A 12,376-nucleotide genomic window follows, 5' to 3' on the forward strand; every position below is an offset into this window, starting at 1 on the left:
ACAATGGGAAGGTAACCAGATAGCAGCTCCCTAACACAAGATAACAGCTGCCTGGTAGATCTAAGAACAACACTCAATAGTAAAATTTCCCACTGCGACACATTCAGTTACATTTCATCCTAAAGTACTGGCTCTTTCTGAAATCACATGACCAGGCAAAATTACCTAAAATTGACACCTACACACCAGTATTACAGCTAAAAAAAAATACACTTGTTGGATAAGAAATTACATTTTAAATGGTATTAAATGGTGAATTATTTGCAGTGTAAAGAGTGTAAATTAGAAATAATAACTGTACCATAAAAAGAAAAATCCCTTTAAGGACATAGCAGAGAGTCAGCACCAAAAAATGAGCTTTGCTTTGGGAACTGAAACAGGAATGATGGAAATATTGATGTTGGAAGAGGGAGCTCAGTTATCATTTACAATTACCATCACAGGGTAGTTGGTTTAGATGTACAGCCATGTACAGGGCAGCACACATCCTCACCACTTATGAGCGTCTACCTGAATATTCTTCCCACAAACCAGAATTACAAAACCTGTATTCAATGTTAATAAAAAAATAGCACTTACTTCAGACACAACATGATTTTATCATAACTGTATGTATTTCTGAAACGAGACACCAACGCATTCACAGTTATCACTCCTCCAATCATGATATTTCCTTCTTGAATATATTCATAGTCCTCAAGTGTCTTGATAATCTCCAGATTACAAGAAGGATTCATGTCTTTATCTCCAGAATAACAATATCCAGCATACAGGACTGACATGAGATGTATCAGAATTGTGAAAACTTCAGTGAAATCCATATATCCTATAGCTTTACACAGAACAATGTATCTTTGATAGAAGAGCAGAGCATTGCCACAACAGTGGTTGGTAACACAGAGACCTAGAGGGGATCCAGGATTGGGCTGCATGTGTAGAACAGAGTAAGGAGACTGGCCAATCCAACCCTCATTTTATAGAGAAGAGATTGAAGATTTACACACAATCTCCTGACAATACTCTGTGTATTCCAGACTTGATATAAACAGCCATACAAATAACATTCCAAATTTATTTCCTTTAGTTCTCTAAATAACTATATTATTTTCTCTAAAATACATTCCTTGTAAACTGAATCACAAGAATGTTCTCAGATGTTGTTTCTCTGGTGCAATTTCTATTTACAGTGAACAGTTTCTATAGATACAGATGTAAATATGATGAAGAATTGAATCACTAAGTTATTATATTTCACCCTCACCCCACAAAAACACATGCACAGACTATTGAATAAAGACTTTACCCTAGAATAATCTAGACCAATAATTTAAACAAAGGTTAAAGGCATATGTTCTATCAACTTCTCCTGAAGGCTGTCACGGTCGGCACCCAAAATTCAGAACCAATGCCAAGCACCCTGTTCTTGGCTCTTGCTTCCACTTTAACAGCCACATTTCACCTCGGGAGGAGCCCTGGGCTAGTCGGATGCTGCCAGGTCTTATTAAGAGAGGTGCAAAGCGAGGGGTTCTGAACAAGCTAAGAGGCACAAGTGTAAAGCAGAGTCTTTTGGGCAGAGGTTTACGGTACAAGGCGTAGATATAATCGTAGACAGATCAGGCCGGGTCAGGGCAGGCAGAGTACAAAACGGAGTCAGGCAGGCAACGGTCAAACCAGGCAATCAATCAGCAGGGATATTGAATAAGCGAAGTCGGCTATCAGGCAAGGGGTCAGGATACAGAAGTCAGGATCATCAGAAAACCAGACAGAGTTCACAACAGGAATCAGAATCAGAAATACAAATAGCACAAATGCTCAGAAGCACCAGGAACAAATCCTATAACGGGCAATGGAAAACTGACAAATGGCCCTTTAAATATTTTTAAACTTCGTGACATTGCGCGCTGGCGTCATTACGCCTGCAAGCATGTGCCTTTAAATATAGAAGAGATGCGCCACGCACACCGTAGACAATGGCGCGTGAAGAAGAGCATTGAGGCGGGCGTCCCCACTGATAGCTTGGCGGGCGTCCCACCAGGGCAGTGAGTTATTACAAAGGCTCTCTACATAACAAATAAAGAGCTCAAAGGGTGAAACATATTTTCATTTACAAATGTGAGCATAATAATATTGGGAAAGGAACTCCTGGGAGGTAGAACCACAACCTGTCACTGAATACATATAAAATGCAATAGGACATTGTGCCCAACACTGTCTGTTACAGTAACTACATACTAGGATGTCAGCTCTTTGTCTTGGGGTCACATTTATTCCTCTCCATACAATCCCTAGCAAAATCTTGCTGATTACATTTCAAAAATATTACAAGTATATGCTGCTCTCTCAGTCAGGAAACACCAAAAATACCAGTCCCCGTTTAATCATCTCCCATTGACATCCTGGTGATTGCAACCTCCTTCTTATTGGCCAACCACTCACTCTCTTATCCTCTCTATGATTCACCCAGACTACAGCTGCCAGACTCCTCCACCTCACTAGCAAAGCTGTTTCTGCTGCACCTCTCTGTAGATCCACGTATTGCTATCAATACATTCAATTTATAACATTGAAAAATCAAGAAAATAAAAAACCTGTATAACATTTTTCTCATTCTCCTCGTAATATGTGAGACTCAATTGGCACACAGCATATTATTTCTATTTGTAGTTCTCACTGAATTCACAGAAACAATGCATAGCTCTTTGTTGCACTTCTCTAACTGCCCACATATACTTCCTACAAGAATCCTTAACTTCAGTATCTCTCTCACACACAAAATCAGCCTATAATGGTCAAGTTATCACACCAGTAAACAGCAAGCCTTCACAATATGGGAGACAAAATATGTGGCTCAATGTTTATTATTAGATATAAAATGGTCATTATTATTGCTGTGCTAAAATTTATAGCAATGCTGTTTTTTCCCTAAGCTTTTTTACTATGTTTTTGCACATTACTACCCAAGGTGTAATTTTACAAGTTTTTTTTCTACCATGAATTAAATCACAATTAAAAGCATGTTTCCTTATTTATTTAAAAATAAAAACTGTGAATGAATAAAATCATTAGATGAATATGAATAACTCAAAATCCCCATTTATGGAAGAATTTGTGTGTGATTACAAGTCAAAAATGGATAGCTCCATTGACTTCTACATGACCTTTGCAGGTTTTTTTTTGGCAATGTTTTATAACAGAGTGTTTTGTGGATTTTACATTTAATAAATGACAAAAATCCATGGTTTTAGAGTAATTATTTAAATAAACAATTTTTAGCAATAAAAAGTTCAGTTTGCGTAAAAGGAAAAATATGAACGTTAATAAATTGGCCCCAAAATGTCAACCATTCACGTAGCAAAATGTTGCGTAGCTATTTTTTTACTCCTTAGTCAACAATAGTGTCGGGCGAATTTGCGCCGTTTCGCTTCGCCGAAAAATTTGAAAATGCGAAATCGTGCCGGCGTCTCGTTTTTGACGCCGGCGCCCGTTTTTGGCGCCGGGGTCCATTTTTCCGTAAAAATTTTTTTGACGCCGGCGAATTTTTGCCGCAAATTTTCGCGCCCGTTTCGCGAATTTATTCGCTGACGGCGAATCGCGCAAATTCGCGCCTGGCGAACAAATTCACCCATCACTAGTCAACAATCGTATTCCCCCTCAAAAAATTTACATTTTTATTAAGAGCAACAAATGCCCTTTTGACATGAGCGCATTGAGTAGTTTTATGTAGAAAAGTTGAATAAAAATTATCTGACCTTCCAGAAATACATATATTTTCAAACACAGATATAACTGGTTCACAGATTGAAAGGCACCATAAAATTAAGTCCCAACTATTTCCCACCCCCCTTTTTAGGCTCACGGTCGGCACCCAACACCAGAACAAATACCAAGCACCCTGGTCTCGGCTCGTGCTTCACCTGTAGTGTGACCGCCTTTGGCCTCATGAGGAGCCCTCAGCTACTTGGATGCCACCAGGACTTAAGCGAGAGGTGCAAGGCTAGAGGTTCTGGATAGGCAGAGGGGCACGACTGTTATCGAGAGTCTTTAGGCCATAACTCGTGGTACAAGACGTTAGGCGATAGAGTAGTCAGATTAGGCCGGGTCAGGGCAGGCAGAGAGTAAATGCAGTCAGGCAGGCAAGGGTCAAACCAGGAAGTCAATCAGAGGGTTAAGCAGAAGAGGTAGTCGGTATTCAGGCAAGGGTCAGGATCCAGAAGTCAGAGTAGTCAAAAGCCAGGCAGGGGTCACAACAGGAATCAAACAGGTTCAAAACAGAATAGCAAAAGCTCAGATAGCAACAGGAACAAACTCCTATCATGGGCAAGGTCCAGTAATCAAAATAGGCTATTTGTACTTTTAAGCATCAGCGGGCCTTTAAAAACCGTCGAGGCACGCACGCACCCTAAGAGTCCAGCACCGGCGTGTGGGAGGAATCGGCGCGGGTTGGCGGGCGTCCGCGCTGCACTGATTAAGTCCTTACAAACCCCCCCGACTCACATCGTTCCACTTCAATCAGGAAAATATTGAACACATAAATACCTGTGATAAAAGGTACACAATTTCTACAGTGGCTTCATTTATTTCTAGAAAAAAGTAGATTTTACAGCGGCTAAAGTGACATTAGACAGGAGGTGTGTGGCTTAGCCTGTGAACTGGATGGCAGCATAGGAGAGGAGCTCCGTAAGCGAATCACGAAAAATCACCTAAATCTTAGCCTCAAACATGGGAAAAACAAGCAAAAGCAAGGCGGATCGTGAGAAATACTGTATACATCCGACAAACAAACACCTGCTGGTAAAGAAATTGCACCGATTTTTAAGCATCAGAAACGTAACTGCATGTCATCTAAGATGGCGCTGGCTGCGGAAGATACTGCAGACCAGAGCGACTATCAAGCACAGGATTCCTCCGATGCGGATAGCGATGGAAAAGGAGGTCTTGATATTCAAACTTACCTGAAAACTTTGCCGACGAAGGATGACATCAAACTCTTACTCTGAGAAACGGTGGACAACATCAGAGCGGAGCTGAAAGAAATCAAAATGGACTTAACCAAGATGGTGGAACGGACTGACGCAGTTGAGAAAAAACAGGGTTAGCTGCTGCATAACCAAAAAACCCTAACACAAATCATAAAAAAACAGAAGTGGCAGATAGAGGAAGAGAACAGACACATAGACGATATTGAAACTAGTAGTAGGAGAAATAATATACGAGTCAGGGGGGTGCCAGAAACTGTGAGCAGAGAAGACATACACTCTGCCCTCTTACAGATTTTCAATGGTGTTTTAGTAGTTACACACCGCTATCAAAATTGACAGGGAACACAGAGTGCTAAAGCCCAGAAATGCACCTGTTGATGCCCCGAGAGACATTTTGTGTTGCATACATGACTTTTGCCTTAAGGAAGAAATCCTATCAAAGGCGAGAATCGCAATGAAAATCACCTATGAAGGTCAGACTATTCTTTTGTTCCAAGACTTGTCTACATACAACCTAACAAACAGAAGACACCTGAAACCCCTGACGGACCTACTCAAAGCAAAGAACATTCAATATTGTTGGGGATTCCCCTTCTGCCTTATTGTGATGCTGAATGGTGCACAAATAGTCCTTCGTTCGCCCAAGGATACAAAGGCTGTTTTTACCAAACTACAGCTGGAAGAAGTGCCTTTGCCTGGATTGATGGAAGAAGATAAGGAGGACCTTTCCATTGAGGTGGAGAGAAATGCCGGCTCAGAAAAGAACGCCGAGAACACAAAGGCATTAACTGATGAAAGATTATAATCTTTATAATCTTACCCCTAAAAGACTTAAAGACTGATGCATTCTACATGGTTCACCAGTGGATATCTTTCCACCTATCTGGACAATCGTTCCTACCCACCATTTGTGGTCCTGGATGATTTCTCATCTGATTCACAAGTTAATCCTTTTTTCAGTAGAAACCATGTTCTTTCTTTTTTTTTTTTGTCTGCTAATCTCTCCTTTTTAAGTGATGGATAGTTTTCGATATCTGCTTTGTTTGACTAGGTGAGATCGCTACGAATATGGAGCTGGAAGAATTTGGAAGGAGGCTAACAGGTTTTCCTTCACCCCCCCCCCCCAGTAGATCTACCTGCCACTTTATCTTCCTTGGTGAGGTCTCTCTATTTTTTCTTACTCCTCACTGAGTGACGTGGCTTATCGTACTAGGTTGAAATATCTGACGTTGACAAATGTTGTTTTACATACGTTCAGTTATGTTTCTAATTGTTTGCTTTTTTTAATTCTTTTCTGAGTCACACCTGTATTACTTAATGAGGGAATTATGTAATGGGTACAGTTTGGACATACGATATGGCCAAAGGTTATATGCAACTAATGTTACATAGTAGAAATGGTTAACACAAACTGTACACTGGTATCCTTTAATGTAAATGGGATAAACGAACCGGTAAAAATGGCACAGGTCCTTCGTTAATGTGGTAGGCTAAAGGCTAAAATAGTGTTTCTACAAGAAACCCATTTTCAGGTGGGAAAACAACCTGCAATATACTCTAAACATTTTTCGCAAATTTTTACTAACAACAATCCTGGAAAAAATCTCTGGGGGTCATGACCTTAATTCATAAGGATATTCCCTTTAAAGTCATAGACACGCTAAAAGATGAGCAGGGTAGGTACTTGATACTAAAGGGTACTTTAGCTAACAATATTATAACACTTGCCAATGTCTATCTCCATAATCAAGGCCAGCTGACTTCATAAACAGAACTAGCAGGGAAGTTGTCCACATTCTCGGAGGGCCTATTGATAATGGGCGGGGATATGAATGTCCCATTGAACCCATTACAAGACTCATCTTCAAGCAAATCTCACATATCATTTAAGATATTGAAAAAGTTTAAGTTAATTTTACAGAATTTAGGTGTTCTAGATACATGGAGAAGCCTTAACCATAAAGTTAAAGACTACTCCCACTACGCAAAAGCATATAACAGCTATGCCAGGTTGGACTACATTTTTATGTCCCAACATTGGTTGAATCTATTGAAAATTGCCAGTATTGAACAAATCACCATATCTGATCACGCCCCTATCATAATAGAATTCGAGATCCCCAACACCCTAAAGCCAGAATTTCTTTGGAGGCTGAATGATCATATTCTTATAAAAAAAGACACTGTAGAAGCGATCAAAAAACATGTATTACAGACGTTCCTGGACAATGACTCACCTCATATTAATCCAGGTATCCTATGGGAGACACAGAAATGTGTTCTGAGAGGTCATCTCATTGCACTCTGTTCCAAACTAAAAAAAGATAGGAATAAGGAGAGGGAACTTTTAATAGTGGAAATCAGTAAACTAGAACAATCCCACATAAAATCATTGGCAGTTAAAGTACAAAAATTATTAGATGCTAAAAGATCTGGATTAAAAGCACTGTTGGATATTAAAACATATAAAGCTTACTTGGGCACTAGACAGAGATTTTACGAATATAACAATAAATGTAACAAATTTTTTGTGAACAGGATAAAATGTCAGCAAAACAAAACCTATATTACCCGGATTAAAGATAAACACCAAAACCTACAACAAGGTACAAAACAGATAGCTCAATGCTTTCAGGAGTTCTATCAGCACCTTTATAAGATTAAAGAAGTGGGCAATACCCCTCAGGATATACCGTTTATCAAACAATTTATTGCACAAGCGAACTTACCAAAATTGGATATAACAAAGTCCCAACAGCTAAAAACCCCTTTTACTAAATCGGAACTCCTAAAAACAATAGAGGATCTACCCAACAATAAGAGCCCAAGCCCAGATGGGTTTAGTTCTAACTACTACAAAATATTCAAAGAGGAGATATCGGATTATCTATTAAAATATTGTAACTACACCAACAATGAGCATCCATTTCCCCAACAAGCTAAAGAAGCCCATATAACAATCATCCCCAAGGCAGGGAAAGACCATAGTTTATGTTCTAGCTACCGCCCAATCTCCTTAATAAATATTGACCTAAAAATCTATGCCAAAATGATTGCTAATCGGGTGAAGAAAATAATGACCTAATTAATCCATGCAGACCAATCTGGGTTTGTACCCTCCAGAGAAGGGAAAGATAATACAGCAAGAATTATATCACTTCTACATTATGCTATGACTGCATCTGTTCCATGTATGCTTTTGACTACGGATGCGGAAAAAGCATTTGACAGGGTGTCCTGGGACTTCCTGCGATTGACTTTATCTGGCTTTGGGATGGGAGACATACTGATCAACAAGATCATGGCGCTTTATCAAAACCCAACAGCTCGTATAAGAGTTAATGGTCTCTTATCTCCAACCGTACATATAAACAATGGTACCAGACAGGGGTGCCCCTTGTCCCCGATTTTATTTATCCTAGTAATGGAGGTACCCCTGTCGCATATTTGGCTAAATGTGGATATATCTGGGCTAAAAATCAATCTACAGGAACACAAATCAGTCGCCTTTTGCGGATGACCTTCTTTTAATTATAACCAATCCCCATGTCACTCTACCTAACCTTATGAATCTATTTAATAAGTTTGGCATTGCTTCAAACTTCAAGATTAACGCTAGCAAATCGCAAGCTATGAGCATCGGCCTGTCTTTAGACATTCAGAGAAGGATAAAAGCGAATTTCCCCTTTAAATGGTCAGAGAATATGATCAGATATCTAGGTATAAATATACCAAATGATTTAATGCACATTTATAAATACAACTATATACCCCTATTGGAAGATCTAGAAAAGTCAATTTCGATTTGGAATAAGATGCAGTTATCCTGGTTTGGTAGGATTCAAATAATTAAAATGATGGTTTCCTCAAAAATCTTGTACCACTTACAAATGCTTCCCATTTATTTACCCAAGAGCTTTTTCTGCAAAATAAAGACAATTATCAACAGGTTTATGTGGAATGGCAAGAAACCGAGACTGAAATATAGTAAATTGATATTGACAAAACAACAGGGCGGCCTAGCAGTACCTGACACTTACCTTTATTATATAGCGACTCATTTAAACCGAATCCTCCAATGGAACCTCAGAGATAGTTTTGGGTAAATACAGAACAATTTTTCTCTATTGTCCCCTTATATAATACAATTTGGGCTTCAACACAAAACCTCCCTAAACAACTGACGAGGCACCCATTAATAGGAGCCTCACTGAGAGTCTGGAAAGAAAACTTGACTATGTGGAACGTATCCATTAGCAGCCCACCCGTTACGCCACTCTCAGGTTTCTTAGATTTCCCCCCTAGCATGGATCGACAAACATTCGCCCATTGGGCCTACACTGATAATAGACCTTCTATATTAGCAGACTTTATGTGAGGTATGAAAATCTTAGATTTACATTCTATACAAGACTCTAGACAGGCACATCCTCAAGATTTTTGGTGTTATCAGCAATTGCACTATTACATATCCTCAATTGAGACAGACTCTTGGGACAGACATTTGACTTGGTGTGAAAAACTGATGCAGAAACCTGAAAAGATTAAGAAACCAATCTCATGGTTCTATAGAGGATGCATTTTAAATGTCTTAGATCCAGATACTGATATAGAAAAACGGTGGAGTAAAGAGTTGAACCTTGAGATCACGGAGGAAACGTGGGCTCAAATTTACACATCTTTGCATAAAAGCTCTGTAGCTACCAAAATGCAGGAAACTAATTATAAACTTATTACACGTTGGTACTACACACCTACGAAACTTCACAAAATGTTTCCGATAAATGTTGGCGTTGTAACAGGCAGATAGGTACTATTATGCATATATGGTTTGAATGTTGTAAAATTAAAAATTTTTGGAGAGAAATTCTGGATACTATTCAACAAGTCACACCCTTACAGGGAAACATAAAACTGGCCCCTCTGGTAACACTCCACTATAATACGTCAACTCACCAGGTAATACATAACGCCTAACGTTGTGTATGATCCAAGCGGCAAAGGCGATTATCCCTAAGAGGTGGAAAAACGCTCAACCTCCTTCCTTGGCCGAGTGGAAATCCTCTATGGACGAGATTAAAAAATTTGAGGAAATAAGAGCATTAAGACAAGGTTCCTTTGACTCATTTAGAAAGGTCCGGTCAAATTGGGATTCCTATACTAAATTGCAAGTTGTACCAGTTATTTGAATTTTCTGAACTATACTCTAAAACAATTCCTTCAACTTCTAATGTGATTCATCTGTTGACTCATCACATTTCCCTCCCATGCCTGCTCATATGGTTGATGTACTCTTCTGTATCTTTTAATCTTTGCAATAAACTGTGTAATATCTACATGCCAATATTGATGTACTCAACTTCCCCCCCCTTCCCCTCTTGCTTTCTGTACCCCTTGACAAGATGAATTAAGTACTGTAAATAAGATAAATTAATGCTGAATTTTTTCTTTTCCAGAGCATTAGATGTCACAGTTAAAGCTTGCATAAAAAAAAGAGAATGTGTTTTTTCATAAAACAGGGTACTTAAGAGATAACAACGTCCCTTTAGCTATGTATTCATCAATGTGTCAGTTCTAGATTCTTTAGACAATAATAGATTACAGTGGATTTACTGAATGTATAATTTATATTCTGTAAAAAATAAACAAGAAACAAGATACAGTACAAAGAATAAAAAATAAACCATAAACCAGTTCTAGTCAGCAGACAAAGTCAAGAAACTGATCTGAACAGACCAACTGCATCCTGACAAAATCGCATACAGATCTTGCAGAAAAAAAAATCCAAGAGGTCTTAAACATGGCAGATGAGTCTAAGAAGCACAAAAACTTTATAGCAATCGGTAGCTACTATATATAGATATACTATATTCAATAACATACCCAACATTATCTAAATTGGCACTGGCTAAAAACTGTGCCACTTTTACATTTTGATGGAAATACAGTATTTATGCTATGCATTCAATTTAAATAAATTGATGCATAATGGTTAGGTTTTGACTAAAAATAAATGAGATTTTTTATTAATATCAGGTCTAAACAAAATTGTGTAACATTTTGGAAGAAATATACAGGCTAAAAGTCCAGCACTTGAGGTGAGTATGGCAAATATCTCCACACACACAGTGTTTTTGCCTTTGGTGCTCAGATAGGCCGGGATCATTGTGATCCAAACACTGCAGAAGAGCAACATGCTGAAAGTGATGTACTTGGCCTCATTAAAACTGTCCGGTAATGTCCGAGCTAAAAATGCTAAAACAAAACTAACAGCTGCCAGAAGCCCCATATACCCAATAACTGAGTAAAAGCCAATAGCTGAGCCCTCATTGCACTGAATGATGATGGTTCCAGGGTAAGTGTGAAGGTCCAGTTCCTGAAAGGGAGGAGAAATGGCCAACCAAGTCATGCAGATTATTATTTGAATGGATGAGCAGAACAAGACTACAGAATTGGATAGTTTGACTCCCACCCATTTTCTCCATGAGCTCCCTGGCTTGGTGGCTTTGAAAGCAACACAAACCATGATAGTCTTGGCCAGGAGAGAAGAGACAGCTATGGAGAAGGTGATTCCAAAAGTGATGTTACGCAACATGCAGGTTATATCCACAGGGCGACCGAGGAACAGAAACACACTGAGGAAGCTCAGCTTGATGGAGACAAGGAGGAGGAAGCTCAGGCTCCTGTTGTTGGCTCTCACTATGGGGGTGTCCTGATATTTAATAAAAACTGTCAATATCATCGCTGTTACAGCAAAAAAGAAAAGTGACATGAATGTGAAAACCACAGAAATCATGTCAATTGTATATGAGAGAAAGTGTTCAGATCTGGGGATACACTGATTTTTCTTCTCGTTGGGCCATTCCTTGTCTGAGCAAAGGAAACAGTTATCACTGTCTGCAAAGAAAACAAAATACATGGCTGATTAGTTATTATAACAAGTATTTATTCATATTTTAAGATGTAACTTTAACAGGGGAAGTTATGCACTTGCAGATATGTAAGGTATTACTTGAGTAGATGATTGTTATTAGTAGTGCCATGCATTGATACAGTGAGACATGCACTGGGACATAAGCAGAGAATATGAGCTTACACTCCACCAGCCTCTATAATTTCCCATAGCACATGGACCCCCTTCCACTATGGTGCAATCCATTCTCACTACAGCTTACATGACCTCAAAGAAAATGATCCTGCTAGGAGTCTCTTTTCTGTTTATTCTACAAAAGTGATGAGTTGCCACGTTTTGCAGCAAAAATTATGTCCCTAGACGCACATCAAAAAACGTTGTCACCCATAGACTTCAATGTATTTTGGCAAAATTCATCATTTTGCAGATTTTTGGCGAAGTGAAACAGGTCAGATTCACCAATAAGAATTCTACAGGTAATAGT

General features: G+C 39.0%; 1 protein-coding gene across 1 annotated transcript; it reads right to left on the reverse strand.

Annotated features, from left to right (window-relative positions):
- Positions 1–10,852: 10,852 nt before the first annotated feature.
- On the reverse strand, positions 10,853–11,508 carry LOC108704766 (vomeronasal type-2 receptor 26-like; the record flags this gene model as incomplete). The annotated part of the gene is made up of 1 exon (XM_018241441.2): positions 10,853–11,508. A coding segment is annotated over one exon (537 nt), but the record flags the coding sequence as incomplete, so codon positions are not given.
- Positions 11,509–12,376: the final 868 nt, after the last annotated feature.

The sequence above is a fragment of the Xenopus laevis genome, chromosome 1L (genome assembly GCF_017654675.1).
Source record: "Xenopus laevis strain J_2021 chromosome 1L, Xenopus_laevis_v10.1, whole genome shotgun sequence".
NCBI lineage: Eukaryota > Metazoa > Chordata > Amphibia > Anura > Pipidae > Xenopus > Xenopus laevis.